Genomic DNA, 16388 nt, shown 5'->3' with positions numbered 1-16388 from the left:
GCACAACCTAACCTAACCTGATGATAGAAGATGAGCGATACACACACAACAAACGTGGAGGACGCAACAACTGGCAGGGAAAAACACGGGGCTTAAATACATACTGAGGTGATTAGGGAATGTGAAACAGGAGGAAAGCACAGCTGGGAGTAATCTGACATGACAAGACAAAGGGAAACTCAACACATTGACATAGTACACAGACTTTCAAAGTAAAACAGGAAACACAACAGACACAGACTTGACTAGACTACAGCTGACAGAGAACAAAGGGAACACACTGGCAGAAATGACTGTACACTAAACAGAGGTAACAGAACCACAACCTAAGAACTAGAATACAAGAAATGCTAAGGATATAAGGAGCTAGGAATACTAGAGACAGAAACCAAAACCAAGAGAATCAAAACACATCATGAAATCAAGGATAACTAATACAAACAGAAAATCACTGAGTCCACAGACTCAGGACCGTGACAATAAGCGTGCACAAACTACTAGTGTAATTGAATGAATCTGCAAAAATATTTGATTTAAGGGTTGAAATAATACAAATTATCAAATATTTTACAGCTGAAATCTGTCAAGCTCCAAACATGCACCCTCAAGTTAAATGTTTCCCCATTCATTTGTGTTTACATTCAGTTTTTACTGTTTTTTTGTTGCTGTTGTTGTTGTTTTTGTACTTGTCTGTGTGCATCAGTCTGACTGTACAGCTATGTTTCTTAGTGCTACATTTCCAATGTCAACAGAAACAACAAAGGACGAGACATCAAGACGATAAAGTCCCTCCGAGTTTTGAGAGTTCTGCGGCCCCTTAAAACCATCAAGAGACTTCCTAAACTCAAGGTGTGATGCAGACATCTGCGAACAGTCTGCTGTTCTGTTTTCTGGTGTTGTTGCACCAGTCCTTGACAGATTTTATTTGTCTTTCTCCTGCGCAGGCTGTTTTTGACTGTGTGGTCACATCTCTGAAGAACGTTTTCAACATCCTCATTGTGTACCAGCTCTTCATGTTCATCTTTGCTGTCATAGCAGTGCAGCTTTTTAAGGGGAGGTTCTTCTATTGCACTGACAGCTCCATGAATACAGAGAAGGAATGCCAGTGAGTGAACTCCGCTTCACCCTCGTCTGTTCCTACATTAGTGTTTTTAAAAATATATATACTTTATATATCTGAAACTCCTCCTACACATTGTCACTCAAAATGCACTGGTACTGCCACGCAAGATAATTTTTAATATAAAATGTGAATATGAGGAGTCAAACTCTATAAGAGGTTTAAAGCAGTAAGTTCCTGGAATATGCTTATTCAAGTTAGATTACAAGACTAATACCATCCTTACAGCCATGTGAGGAAGAAAGTTTATACAGAACTCCATGCAGTCCTGTGAAAACACTAAGTGTACCATTATTGCTTACGCAGGATTTAAGAGGGTAAGATGCTCAGATCTCAGATTCTACAGTCAAATGTGAGTCCATCTGTCCAACAGCTAAGGCTTGGGTCATGCAAGAGAACTCAGCAGCAAAGAAAAGAATCAAGGTCTTGCAATCAAAGTCCAGACCTCAATCAGACTAAAATGCTGTAGAGGGACCTTAAGAGAGCTCTGCATAAATGAATACCCGCAAACCTCATCGGACCAAAGCAAAATTCTTCCCCAATAATGTGAAAGTCTGATAAATTCATACAGAAAACAATTACTTCAAGTTATTTCTGCTAAAGGTGTTTTTTCCAGTTTTTTTCCATTTCCAGTTTCCAGTTACAACCTAAACGCACTGCTTTTCTGAAGAAATTATTTAAAATTTCATTCTCATTTCTGAGCTGTCTTAACCAGGTTGAAGATGTTATGATAAGACTGATTCTGTGTGATATCTTACACCACTTACACTTTGTTTTTTTGGTTTTTTTAATCTGTGCAGTATTGTGGTGCAAAATCAATATAAATTCTTCTATGGGAGAGTATTACTTGGTTTTAAACTCTTTAAACAACTTTAAGGAAACCTACCCAACAAAATCACAACAGGAAGAAAATAAAACATATAAAATATTTTAAAACGGGGAAAAAACACGACTTTTCTGACAGTAGCGTCAATCAGAGAAAATACAAAAAACTTCAAGCCATGACAAAACAAATCCTCCAAATTGAAAGCAATGAAGCAGAAAATTACAAAAAAGGGCCCAAATGTGCGGCTTTGCAGGTTCTTATATAACCTCAGATAGTCTGTCATTGTCTGCAGATGCCAGTGAATAGCATGAGAGTAACAGTTACTTGTAACAAAAGCTTTAATACTTCTCTTTTTGTTAAAACCGCTGGTCTAATCAGTGAATTAAGTGAAATGATGACCTCTGGGCTATTCTATTCCCCACAGAGGCTACTACATTGACTACAGCAGAGACAAAAAGGAGGTGAAGAGGAGAGAGTGGAAGAGACACGAGTTTCACTATGACAACGTCTGCTGGGCTCTGCTCACTCTGTTCACTGTTTCAACTGGAGAGGGGTGGCCTCAGTATGTCTCCTTGCGTGTTTATAGGCTTTAAGCTCAGTTTTTCTCAGCACAAAATTACTTTCTATAACTTATATGTGCTGTAAATGACATGAATCAACCACAGGAAATATGATTTTTTTTAAATGTAGGGTCCTCCAGCACTCTACAGATGTTACAGAGGAGAACATGGGGCCGAGTCGGGGGAACCGGATGGAGATGTCAGTTTTCTATGTGGTCTATTTTGTGGTCTTCCCGTTCTTCTTCGTCAACATCTTTGTGGCTCTTATCATCATCACTTTCCAAGAGCAGGGTGATAAGATGATTCAGGAGTGCAGTCTGGAGAAGAATGAGGTACGGAGCTGTGACAGCATTTCACACAAATTCAAGTAATTAGGCATCATCTTTTCACACATAATGCTCATTTTCTCTCCATCAGAGGGCTTGCATTGACTTTGCCATCAGCGCCAAGCCGATGACCCGCTACATGCCCCAGAACAGACAGACCTTCCAGTACAGATTGTGGCACTTTGTGGCGTCGCCCTCGTTTGAGTACACAGTGCTCGTCATGATCGCCCTCAACACTGTTGTTCTCATGATGAAGGTAAGTGGTTCATTCAGTAAATGTGGAACAGTATCACAAATCATTTTAGATTGATTTCCCAAAGGCCCAGAGAGACACTCGTTTAATTTCATGCCAGATTTTTAAAAAAAATCAACTTGCAGAGACTTGAAGCTCAACTGTAAACTCTAAGTAGCCTCAATGAGAAGTGACTTTAAACCTGTGCCACCAAATCAGTCCTTACCCAGGAGACATGGACTCCAAAAGACCTCTGGAGGTGTCCTGTGTGTAGATCACATTTATTTTTTTCTGGCAGATGCTCAAGCAGACTGAAATCCACAAGCCAAGTCAGCACTCTTTGTCACTTTCCGCAAAAAACGTGTGACTGGTCAGATGAGGCCAACTTCTTCCTTTGCTTCATACTCCAGCTTTCACATTCATGCACCCATTGTAGCGCTTTTACAGTGAAGGATCAGCACATGCACTTTCTATTATAGCCCAGCTGGCTAAGGTTTTCAGCATTTTTTTGCTGTAGCTGCTCTAATATGACCTCCACTGCCTCACAGGTTTACCAGTAGTCCTTCATTTTTACCTCACTAGATACAAACTGCTGCATAGCGGAAACAGACGAGATCTGGTATTTTGACGGGACGCTGATACTCTTGTCTTGCCGTCACAGTTTTGGCCGTGTTGCTCAGATATCGCAGCCTTCCTATTTTTCCTCTGTCAAGAACTGACTATTCTGCAGCTCTTGTAACAAAAAATGCAACTTATCTGTTTTGTTTTTTTTTGTTCTTTTTTTGTGTTGTGGCTGATTGGTTGTACACAGTGTGTAAGTTTGAAGATTTATACCTAAAAGCAGGGACTGTTTATTTTGCTACAGCTGAAATTTGATGGCTGACTATGAGGGAAAACCTTAGAAGGTTTGCAGTAGACATAAGAGAAGATTTACTTTTTATGGTATTCAGTAAATTTACTTCATTTAATTTTAATTAATTAATAAACAATCGCTTTACAATTGCTTTGGTCAAAGCAGATTACCACAGTCACAGTAGTTTACATGGAAAATGCTGAGTTGTCTGCAAATACTTGCAAAGTACTCAAAGAGCGGCTGTGAAACTGCAGAAAGCACAATGCAAACATTCGATTTCAAAGTAAAAGTTGCACCTTTTGAAATGTATTGGTTGCAGCAGTAAGCCACAACTTTCACTCTGAAGTTTCACTAAAGCTCAGTAGTTGACGAGTGTTTGCAGACAAGTCGATGTCTTCCATACAAACTATAAACTACCAAATAAATCTCAGGGAAGTTTTAGGTGCATCAGCCACTCCCTCACCACATTTTTTCCTGGCAGCCAGAGGTTGCTAGGGGGTTGCCGGCCGGTCTCTGTTTAACAGAAAATGATTGCCGTAGTCCCCCAAGCTTCATTTATCTAGTTATAGCCAAATCAAGATATTTAACGAGTTTCTGAGATTGATTTTAATCATCTTAAGAGTTAGACAATGTCTGAGTTTTCCTGAAGTTCAAAATCCTGTAATTACAAAGTTTTGTCTTATTTTTGTTTTGGCTTTTGTTGTGTTTTAATTGAACTTCAGTAGAAACCTTCAATTTCCATTGATCTGTCTTATTTTTTTACTGTTAGGTGCCTTTGTTTAGTTTGTCTCTTCGTTGCACTCTTCAATCGATGGAAAGGTTGAATTACACAATAAAAGAAAAGGAAAACTTTTTTAAAACAATACAATTCAGTACTTTTCATGCTCACGTTCATGTGTTGTGTATATGTGAGCTGTGTTGTGAAGCTTGCCTTGTCACAAGAGAAAGTTTTGGAGCCACCGAATCATAAACGCAAAGATAATGTAACTGTCAATACGTGTGTGTAAACACATTTTCTATTCATATGGATTGTCCGTCCGTTTTAATTCTTTGTATACCGTGCTGAAATTAAAGTTAGAGAGGCAGCTGCAAATCCATCATTATGACCTTTAAAATTATGCTCGTCATGCTCACCAAAATGTCACCAATAATTTACTAATTATGGTAATAACTGATTGACTGAATGTCAGATTGACCTTTTGGCCTGTTTTCTTTGTTCTTGCAGTACCACTCAGCCCCGGCAGCTTACGATACAGTCCTGAAACACCTAAACACGGCCTTTACTGTCCTCTTCTCCATGGAGTGCATACTGAAGATCATGGCGTTTGGTTTTGTGGTGAGCAGAACAAAAGACTTTAGATCACATTTAGTTGAATTTCTCCATGTGCGATGGAATTAATCAAAGCGTTTCCTTTTTCCTGCAGAACTACTTTCGAGATACTTGGAATATTTTTGATTTTATTACTGTCCTTGGCAGCATCACAGAGATAATTGTGGATTTACAGGTAAGCCCCTGCCAAGACACCATTCGTTTTCACACTGTTGTGACCCTAAAATAAAAAGACAAGAGCATACTTTCTTTCCAAGCTTCCTGGTGTGTTACCCTTCCTCCAGACACAACTTAAGTCATGTTGTGATGAAATTCGCCATCTGTGTTTTACATCCTGTCTCTCCCTTCTGTCGCCACTCTCTGTCTCTCTCTCCTTCTCTCTCTCTGTCACCCTCTCTCCAACCACGTCTGTCCCAGTCGGTGAACACCATCAACATGAGTTTCCTGAAGCTTTTCCGAACTGCCAGGTTGATCAAGCTGTTGAGGCAGGGTTACACCATCCGTATTCTGCTGTGGACCTTCGTACAATCCTTTAAGGTTTTCCCACTACCTTTTTTTTATTATTATTATTTTAAAGATGTATCTAATATGCTGTAAGATATTATAACAAATTACAAGAAGTTTTGATAAACTGTATTTCCTGTTTCTTCTCCACCAGGCTCTCCCTTATGTCTGTCTTCTTATTGCCATGCTTTTCTTCATATACGCCATAATTGGAATGCAGGTAATATTTTCAATAATTAAACTACATCACAAATATCATAACAAACTCGTGGCTCTCACTTAAGGTCTATTTATTTACTATTTATTCCTCCAGCCCTTCGACAACTTACATGAGTTACATCAGTGGTTGACAAACTTTTTAGAGGTGAAACAACATGATACCCAACAGTTTTTATCGATAAAAAGAAGGATTCTCCTTAATTTAGCATCATTTCTGTACATATTTTTTCCTGGTATATCCATGCCCCATCAGTGGGGCCACAGCTTGAAAACATCATGGTCAGTATAGAATAATCAAAAGCACGCACATCATATTCAGGATATTTATTTAGTACTTACTCGTGTCTGCACTGTTATTTGTATGAGCTAGTTTGATCTTAACTGTTTCTGTACATCCATTAGTTACTTTATGCTTAGTTCTGCCTGAGGTTTCTTCCTGTTAAAAGGGAGTTTTTCCTTCCCATTGTTGCCAGTTGCTTGCTCAAATGGTGTAGTTTGATTGTTGGGTTTCCTCTCTATTATGGTAAGGGCTCTACCTAATAATATAAAGCATCTTGAGCCAAATATTATTGTGATTTGGTGCTATATAAATACAATTGAATTGAATTGAATTCAAGTATTTGCTCACGGTTTTGTTTGGCCTGTTCATGCTGTTGGGCCACATTAAGAAAAATAAAAAGATGTTTTTTATGTGCCAAAATTTGTAATTTATGCCAATCTTTAGCAGTAGTTAGTACCTTAGGATATACATGAAGTGTTATAAAACTAAAGGATAGGATGCTTTAGTAAAGTGTGTTGCATAAAGTCTAGAAACTGGTCATTATAGTCCATTGCTAGATGGTTGTCAGGCAGTGTAAGTTTGATTGTTGGTGCTATATAAATACAATTAAGGGCATAGTAATATACATGTAGATCAGAATTAGATGCTATTGTCATGACATGAAAATGACAAGATACTTTCATAAGGTGATATAGGCGCGTAAATCCTTAAAAAATAGGTAATTGGAGATCATTTATCCCAATTTCAGGAGTGGGACCACACCTCATACACGCTCCTTCCGATTCTCTGTCTATATATGTCTATATCCCCAAACCACAGCCTCAATTCATGCTCACGCCGTCTGCCATTATCTACTTCAAATGCTGTCAAGTCTGTAACAGGATATGGTCCCAACTAGTGATTTTTTGCCTGTTGCTACAGTACGTGGTTGTTAGGGATCATGATGACATCATACTTTCTCATATAGATAAAAACAATCGGGAGTCTAAGATGTACTTGTGTGCCAAGTTTGGTTTCTCAACTCCAGATGGTCTAAGAGGGGTTCGTGGACAAACAAACAAACAAACGCACAGACAGAGATTTTGTGTATTATAGTGTGATTTACTGATTTAGCCCTATTGTTAAAGTTTGTTTCTTGGTCCCACCTCTTAGGATTGTTTTAGTGTGTTATGTGGATATTTTTAATGTTTGGACTCTAGAAGATTAGCAGCTGCTATGGGAGAAGCTACCAGCTGTCCAGGAAAAACTATGAATTAACTGAAGCCAGCTGTTTTCTGCAGGTGTTTGGAAACATCAAGCTGAATGACGAGAGTCACATCAACCAGCACAACAATTTTAAGACATTTTTCAGCGCACTCATGCTCCTGTTCAGGTGAGCTCAAAACTACATTTAGGCAGTGCTGCTGTTCTGAGTTAAGCTCCTTTGTTGGTGTTTGGTGTTAATCATCTATGAATGTGTTATCGGTCAGATGTCAGCTGGATATTTGTTTGTGTTAACACCACCAGGAGTGCTACAGGGGAGTCCTGGCAGGAGATCATGCTGTCCTGTCTGTCAGGGCAGGAGTGTGAACCAGACCCCTCCATCGCCCCCCTCACCATGTCTCCGGACCACGAGGGCGGCTGTGGGACCGACTTTGCTTACTGCTACTTTGTGTCCTTCATCTTCTTCAGCTCATTCTTGGTCAGGACCAACAAAAATTTGCCTTTTCAGGTGTGTTGCAGTCTGCTGTGCCTTTCCTCTTAGGTTCTTGCCCTTGTGTTTTTTAAGATGCTGAACCTGTTTGTGGCTGTGATTATGGATAACTTTGAGTACCTGACACGAGATTCCTCAATCCTGGGTCCCCATCACCTGGATGAGTTTGTCCGAATCTGGGGGGAATATGATCGACTGGCGTGGTGAGACTCGCTCTTTTATCAGTTTGTGATTTGAAGCAGACCTGATCAACATTTAGGTACTGTATTTATCCAGCAGAGGGCAGCCAAAGAGCATAAATGTGAATGCTTTGATCTTTGAGTGTAAGGAACACAAGCTGCTTTTCATCAAGTCCACAGTGGCATTTAGTTTCATCATTCTAACTACTTTCAGAAGAAAAGTCTGCTCTGTTTGCATCTTCTGTCTGCACATCCCCTCACTTCTCGTTCTTGCTTTCCCTCCGAAGCGGCCGCATCCACTACACGGCGATGTATGAGATGTTAACGCACATGTCACCACCCCTGGGCCTGGGTAAAAAATGTCCTGCTAAGATCGCCTATAAGGTATGAAAACATTTTATTTAACACAGAAAGGCCAGATAAAATGAAAAGTGAGAGTTTGGTTATATAAAATAAATATAACACACAACAGGAAGGGCATGGCAGCTATTAATTTTGTTCAGTTATTCAATTTAAAAAATGTAGAGAAAGCAAATGATTGGTCTTTGTGAAGTTAAAGAAGTCAGTGGTTATGTGCATATGTGTGGCTGCTGTTTAAGAGCGTTTTTATGTGATTTAAAAGGTCGGTGGAGGTATTGGTTTACGGTCTAACATAGAAACTTTCCCTCCTTCTTTGTCTTTGTCTCTGGCAGAGGTTGGTGTTGATGAACATGCCCGTGGATGAGGACATGACCGTCCACTTCACCTCAACTCTGATGTCACTCATCCGCACAGCTCTGGATATCAAAATAGCTCGGGGTTAGGGTTATGATTGCTTTAGTTATCATTTATCTGCTTTTCTTCTGTTTTGCTGAGCAGTTAATGTCTTCAGATTTCACATTTTGTTCCATCAACAGTGCATCATTAAAAAAATGGTTAAAGGTGAGTGTTTGTCTCAGGTGGTGAGGACCGTATCGCTCTGGATACTGAGCTGCAAAAGGAGATCAGTATTATTTGGCCTTATCTGCCCCAGAAGACATTGGACCTACTGGTACCTATCAACAAAGGTCTGGCTCTAACTAAGAAGGTGATTCTCACTGTAATGCTGAGAGATGAGCAGTGACAACTAATGGAGTGCTCCTGCTCTCACAGATACTGACATGACGGTCGGGAAGATCTACGCTTCGATGATGATAATGGATTACTTCAAACAGAACAAAGCCAAGAAGCTCAGGCAGCAGCTGGAGGCTCAGGTCTGCTCAGCACGTCACTATGAACTCTGTGACACCTTCTTTTTTGTAACTTTAGTTTTTTATAAATTTACTTTTTTTGCACCCAGTTTGTTCAGGAGGAAGAGTAAGCTATCTCACCTGACCTTTAAAGGGGACCTATTATATATCCAGTTCCTGATTGCTTTAAGTTTAGGTTTCTTTTATTATTTACCATTCCTTAAAAAAAATTCTTGGCCAAATTAATGATATCTCCTATCACCGATGTCCTACAGAGCCAAAAATGAAGTGTTCAGAGCAGCTCTGTGTCCGAGCTTTTCCCTCATAAGGAGTACTCGCTCTTTGGCCATGTTAAAGACAGGATGTTTCTAATTTCAGACATACTGTGCAAATACAAGACCTTAGTCCTACATATATGTTTAATATGCACAATAAAAGACACATCCTGGTCTAAAATTAGTCCAAGAGACCTCACAGTGTTAATGGAGGCCAAGTTAATGACATCTAGAGTAAGCATCTGATTAGACACCATATTTCTAAGATTTTTAGCGCCATAAAATAACTTCAGCCTTAGGTGATTAAGAGTGATTTAAGAGAGAGGGAAGCATGTATTTTGTAAACAGAAATGGTCCCAGCATGGAACCCTGTGGAACTCCATAATTAACCTGAGAGTGTGAGGAAGACTCACAATTTACATGAACAAATTGGAGTCTATTAAATATGATTCAGACCACTGCAGCGCAGTACCTTTAATATCTATAGCATGCTCTAATCTCTATAATAAAATATTATGGCCAACAGTATTAAACAGTATAACAGGATAAGCCACTGTCAGAGAACATAAGAAGATCATTTGCAACCTTCACTTAAGTGATGTCTGTACTGTGATAAAGTCTGAAAGCTGACTGAAACTCTTCAAATAAAACATTGCTCTGCAGATGATCATTTAGCTGTTTAACAATTGATCTTTGAAGAGTTTTTCAGACAAAAGAAAGGTTGGAGGTTGGCCTATAATTAGCTAAATTAACACAAAATTGTCACGAAGATGTCTTTAGTCTTTTCTGTATTTGTCTAATTTCAGAAGAGTAGCTTGATGTTCAAGCGTCTGGATGCTTCTGCTCTCCCCGAGGACATTCTGTCTAACCAGCCACTGCCAATGATGCCGCACAGTGCTGGTTCAGCCCTGTGAGTCTGCAAATGCTTGCAAAAGTCTGTACTTATGTGTGATTCTGAATGCCTTTGCTTACTGTTTTTCTCCATCTTGACACAGGACCAGGGGAGGCTTTGTGGCTTTGAGCCCCATTTCACCTCAGGAGCTGTTTTTGCAGCCCATGAGCTCTGACATTGATACCAGTCAACAGAATCTGGTAAGACAAAGGACCAATATAATTGTAAAACATAAAACATTATCCCCATGGCAGGCTTTTTGGCAATGCTTTGACCTTTTAATTTATGTAGTTTTTGACTCAGAGTAATTTGCACTTGAAAGCAGAGCTTTTCTGCTGCTTTGATCTTATGAATAAATGTTACCGTAGCATCAGTGTGCTGCTTAGCTTTAATATGCCAGAGCAAATAAACAAAAGCAAATACTTTATTGCATGTATTATATTTTTTACTTTTAACTCCAGATGTGTCATCGAAAAATTCAGCGACTCCAGCCATAAAAATCAAAAAATCATACCTGATTTAAATGTGATCTCCCTCTTCACGTCATGTCTTTGTGCACCTCTGGATCACTTCCAGGACAACTGCTTTTTAAAAATCTCTCCCTCAAACTCCTTTTTCAAACTCTAAACTTGCTTAGCAAGGAAACATCATCTTCTGTGTCAAATTGGCTGTCTTTTATTCGAGGATCAACAGAGCATAAGAGCTGGGAAACCAGCTGCGAACCAGCAACCAAACAGCAGCTTTCAGTGGAAGAAATCACAATTCCATCAGAACCATGTTTGTTGAACATTCATGGAGGTTTGCACCATGAATTCATCCCCCAGTGAATGAATTCACTGTCTCAGACTGGCAGCGCTGCTCACTGGCATCACCTTGAAGGTGGGATCAGCAAAATTTGAATAAAGGTGTGTTTTTGTTTTGTTTATTTTAATTTTTATGAGCAGTTTCGCAGAGTGGCTCTGATGGCACGGCATACTGTTCTCCAACACGAGATAACTTGAAAATGCAGCTTTTCTTTTGTGCACTTCCTATTTTGTAACCTCTTCAGGATCCTGACCATCAGCTTGGCAATCACTGTCCTCACAGCAAAGAGTTTTACATAAAAATGTAATAAAGCAAAGTGTTTGTTTAGGTGTAACGCCACAAAAATTGTATAAACATGTGATGACTGATGCCGTTTTCTCAGTGCCTTGCAGGGCACCGCATCGCTGCTCTCTGTGCTCCTGTGTTTTATTCCTGTGGAAGTTGGAGTCAGAGCAAAGGGAGATTGTCAAACTGTAGATGTCTGCTGTGTCTCTACTGTCTGGTTTTAATGGTCTCTACTGCTTGTCAGTTGAATGATATAAAGTTGATCTGGAATACTTAGTTTGCAGAGGAATGCGTTTGGCCCTTAGACAGGCGTTGTCTGACTCTGTTTGTATAGCCATTAACACCTAAACATGCATGACTGAATGCACTTCCAAGCTGAAAAAGTCCATCTTTCGATGTAAGCTGATATCTTTGTTGTCTGTTTTTCTTTTTCTTCACTCCTTGCTCCTCTTTTACGACCGCACTCTGTTTCTGCTCCTCCTTGAAGTCAGTTTTCCTGTTGCAAGTTCTCCGTCTGTTTTTGGCTGGAATGGCTTTTGACTGGATGGCGATGGAGATGGCTCTGATAGATAGTACTTTTGTCAGTGATGAAATGGCTTGTCTGCCCCTCCTCTCACCTAAACAAGATGTCCATACGCAGCGGGAGTCCTGGCAGGGATGAGCCTGATTGGTGCTCTGTATTTCCTTGCGCTTCCTCTCTTGTTTCTGTACACACCTAGGTGGGCGAGTGCAGTAGGGGGATTGAAGCCCCACTGGAGCTTCCACTAGGGAGGGGCCTGTGTGTGCGGGCCTCTTCCATGCCTCGTCTGGCTGTAGAGTCGCAGGTACACACATCTCCCATGACACGGCTTCTGGGCTGGATCTCGAGGACGTCAGGGGCTGCATGGGCTCTTATGCCAAAGTCTGTCGTTCCTTAAGTGCACGTGATGCTGAGAAGTTCAGATCAGTAGAGTTTTGTTTTGACATTTGTTACTTTGGGAGGCTGAATAAGGTCCAATGAGTTGCTAGAACGGGCTGTGATCTTCGAATGCTGTTGCCTCATCTTGTTATGACCATTACTTTCAACCCCAGAGTAAAGGAAAGACTAAACCTCTCAAATCTTTTAGGCTGCACTGCACTTTTGCACTGGCTAAAGCATGAAATATCATTTTTATTGTTTGGATCAAATAATGTGGTGGTAACAGAAGTATGCTTACTTATTTCCTTGTGTTTGTGTCCTGTTTTTGCATGTTTGTTGTGTGTGTTTTTAACTTCAAGCAGGCAGAGGTTTCTAGTGGCTCCATGAAGCGATCAGTCTCCACTGTTGCAGATCAATGTGTGAATGGACTTTGGCAAGAGGAGAAAAGCCCCGAGCGAGTCTATCGACCTCGTCACAAGAGCTATAAGGCTGCTGGTTAGTCCTGCTCGCCTGCTGTTAGGCAACTGTGTTCATAGATAATGAAAAACTGAGTTGAATGTAGTCCTATGACATTTATGTCTTTATTTTCCTTTTCTTCTTTTTCTTTTTTGCTCCCTTGTATTTTTGCATTTCCTGTTGCACTCTTTCCTGAATGTCCCTTTAGTTTCTCGCTCTGAGCGTGGCGACAGGGAGCGCGGTCGCTCTAAGGAACGCTGCCACCTCCTGTCTCCAGACACGTCTCGTTGTAATTCAGAGGAAAGAAGCTTGCAGCCCTCACGATCCTCGAGCGTAGAACGAGCAGATCCCCAAGATAAACAGGTAGGTCAGACAATCAACATGAATGCACAGATCAATTGGGCCCATTATACCTATTTAACTAATCATTAACACAAATATCCAATTAGCCCATCACATGGCAGCCACACAATCCATTTAGGCATGTAGACATGGTCAAGATAATCTGCAGAGGTTTAAACCGAGCATCAGAATGAGGACTTTGAAGGTAGTATGGTTGTTGGTGCCAGGTAAGCCGACCAGAGTATTTCAGTAACTGCTGATCTACTATAATTTTCCATTTACAGACCTGAGAAAGATAAAATGTCCAGTGAGTGGCAGTTCACTGGAAGAAAATGCCTTGTTGATGTCAGATGTCAGACGAGAATATCTAGACTGCTTTGAGCTGATAGGAAAGCCACAATAACCCAAATAACCACTTGTTACAACCAATGTATGCAGAAAGGCATCTCTGAACCTTGAAGCACAACACAGCAGCAAAAACTGCACCAGGCACCCCTCCTATGAACTAACAACAGGAAACCAAGGCTACAATTCTCACAGGCTCACCAAAATTGAAGAAGATTGGAAAAATGTTGCCTGGTTTATTGAGTCTCAGTTTCTGCTGTGACATTTGGATGGTTGGGTAAGAATCAACATGAATGCACAGATCAATTGGGCCCATTAGTACCATCTGAGCATCATTTAAACATCACATCCTACCTGAGTATTTCTGATGACCATGTCCATCCCTTTATGGCCAGAGTCTATTCATTCATATACAATTTAACTTAACAATTCAGAGACCCGTGCAGTGGGGTTCACTATCATGTGCAGTGGAAACCCAAATATTGATAAGAAGAGAAGAACACATCAGAAAAATCACCTGCTGTTTTCAGAAGGCTGTTAATGGTTGTGTTTCCATCACTCATGTAAATCAAGAGAGCAGGTCACACATTCAAAATGGGCAGAAAAAAGTAAAACATAATAAGTTCTCTTTAAAATGTTGTTATTGCCGATTGTTGATTAATTTATTCTTTACTTTTGCTTTCAGGGCAACAGCTCAGACAGTCCGATGCCATCCACATCTGAGTCCAGCACTCCCAGTGGCCGACGACCTCTATCGCAAACTCCAACCCGCTCTCGCCCTCACATCTCCTACTCCCCCCTCGTGTGTCGCACACAAGCCTCCATCGGTGAAGATGAGGATGAACCGGGCAGCCCTGAGACCATGAGGCGGAGCAAGCCCACACGGAAGACCCAAGAGGGAGTCACAGGGGAGAGGCAAAGCGAGGCCACCCGGCGCACATCCCCACCTCGACGCTACCCTTCTGAGCCCTTCCTGGCTTTGCAAGAGGACGACCACAGCCCAGACCCCTCTGGTCCCATGGAAACGTTGACCTTCGAGGCGGCCGTGGCCTGCAGCCTGGGACGCTCAAACACCATCAGCACGGCCCGTCCACGCTCGCGGACTGGCTGGCAGGTCCCCAACGGACACTTTCGAAAGCGTCTGGCACAGACAACCTCGGTCGCTAGTTGTGACCCTCTAAGCGACACAGAGGAGGACGACAGGTGCTAGGGACAGGAGGCGCAACATGAACGGAGGAGACAGAATCCCAGAGAGGTGTCACAAGACGCTGTATGACGGCATCCAGAGCGAAGGTTAATGCGACTCTTTCTGCATCAGTGCTTCAAGGCCGCGAGCCCGCTGGATGTTTGGTAAAAAAAAAATCCAAAATGACGAAGAACAATACTTCCTGAAACTGTAGTTGCCAATTCACACAGAACACTGACAATAAATAAGGTCTATTTCCTGACTTGTACTTGATGATAGAGAGCAATGTTCCCTCTAATTTTTCATGTGTCTGAGCGAACACACAAACTCCCTGAGCGATCCCTTGGACCACTGTGAGCGACATCAGAGCGACATCCAATCCATCCAAGTTACATGGTGTATTAAAATAATCAAATTACAGCATTTACATTTATGTTAGACTACTTTTAAACTGCTTTAGCCCATTTACAATGAAAATGTAAAAAAAATCTAGCCATTGGCCTGTGTAGTATGTTAACACTATTGGAAGTAAAAATAACTTGAACTCCAATTTCAAAAACACAACTTTCTTTTTTTTATTTTTTTTAATAAAGCTCTGACTTGTATTATGAGTCTGTGGTCTGGGAGAGAGTCCTGTAACTCTGTCTGCAAAATACAGTATATAATGACCAATGCTGGGCAATTAATTAAATAGTTACTCCTCAAAAAAGTAACTCAGTTTGGCAAACAACAAAGTTTTTGCAGCTATTTTTTAAATGCAGCCAAGGCATTTTTAAATAAACATTTCAAACTATTTACAGAACAATCAGCTGTTCTGCATCAAGTCTGATGCCACACAAATTATTTGTGCCACTCCAAAAATTATTTCTGTCCACTATGAGATAAAGGAGAACAACAGCCTGGTACCTTCAGGCCTGACAACAGGAGATGTATCACTCCTGTAACACCTGTAACATTCAGTAGTCGCCTCATTGTCCTGACACACACAACAAAACTATTGACTACACTACACACTAACTACACAAGATTTGCGCTAAACGTCTCAAATCTCTCACATCTCAAAGCACCGCCGTCACTCCTAAAACTTCCTCCCGTTTCTTAACAACTAGATGCCACGTTGCCATACCATTTTTTTTGATTGGTCGACATGGTACTTTTTAGGACGAATAGGAAAGAGAGGGGGGAGGGTGGGGGGGTTGTTTTTGCTCACAGGTGGAGAGTGCTTTGGAGCCTCTTTTGTTATAAAACGCTGTTTTTACCGTTTCTTCCCGCAGTAAATATAAACAACGATAGTATTCAGGAAGAAAACCAAACATTGCAGATATTTTTATCATAACTCTGGTTTTACGTGGCCTATCAACACAATTTAAAAACTGGTATAAAGTCCACACTTTTCCCGTCAATTGCTCCGTCTGTCCTGCTCACATCTCCAATGGTTGTACACGTTGTCATTAACGTGGCTTCACTCCACATCAGCCACGCCGCTTTGCTAGCTAAAACTCCGGTGTCGGCACATAAGGACGCTGTCATAGCCTGTCAACCACGTTGATTAGCTGCGTATATACGAATGTGAAT

At 41.0% G+C, this 16388-nt stretch overlaps 1 protein-coding gene across 1 annotated transcript in view; it reads left to right on the top strand.

Moving 5' to 3' along the window:
• LOC134616266 (voltage-dependent R-type calcium channel subunit alpha-1E-like) overlaps nt 1-15370 on the top strand; it is a 67793-nt gene extending 52423 nt beyond the window's left edge. Inside the window, exons 27-48 of the mRNA XM_063461001.1 lie at nt 753-849; nt 945-1105; nt 2371-2508; nt 2637-2838; nt 2924-3088; nt 5143-5253; nt 5342-5422; nt 5665-5784; nt 5906-5971; nt 7531-7622; nt 7757-7931; nt 8019-8146; nt 8410-8506; nt 8815-8920; nt 9061-9168; nt 9254-9354; nt 10412-10515; nt 10601-10697; nt 12306-12410; nt 12844-12979; nt 13149-13303; nt 14313-15370. Coding sequence (XP_063317071.1) covers nt 753-849; nt 945-1105; nt 2371-2508; nt 2637-2838; nt 2924-3088; nt 5143-5253; nt 5342-5422; nt 5665-5784; nt 5906-5971; nt 7531-7622; nt 7757-7931; nt 8019-8146; nt 8410-8506; nt 8815-8920; nt 9061-9168; nt 9254-9354; nt 10412-10515; nt 10601-10697; nt 12306-12410; nt 12844-12979; nt 13149-13303; nt 14313-14837 — 3070 coding nt within the window. The 3' untranslated portion in view covers nt 14838-15370. The remainder of the gene's footprint in view (nt 1-752; nt 850-944; nt 1106-2370; nt 2509-2636; nt 2839-2923; nt 3089-5142; nt 5254-5341; nt 5423-5664; nt 5785-5905; nt 5972-7530; nt 7623-7756; nt 7932-8018; nt 8147-8409; nt 8507-8814; nt 8921-9060; nt 9169-9253; nt 9355-10411; nt 10516-10600; nt 10698-12305; nt 12411-12843; nt 12980-13148; nt 13304-14312) is intronic.
• The last annotated feature ends 1018 nt before the right edge of the window (nt 15371-16388 follow it).

Source organism: Pelmatolapia mariae, linkage group LG18, assembly GCF_036321145.2.
Source record: "Pelmatolapia mariae isolate MD_Pm_ZW linkage group LG18, Pm_UMD_F_2, whole genome shotgun sequence".
Lineage (NCBI taxonomy): Eukaryota > Metazoa > Chordata > Actinopteri > Cichliformes > Cichlidae > Pelmatolapia > Pelmatolapia mariae.
Note: the sequence above shows the minus strand (reverse complement) of the source record. Positions and strands in the feature narration are given on the sequence as shown.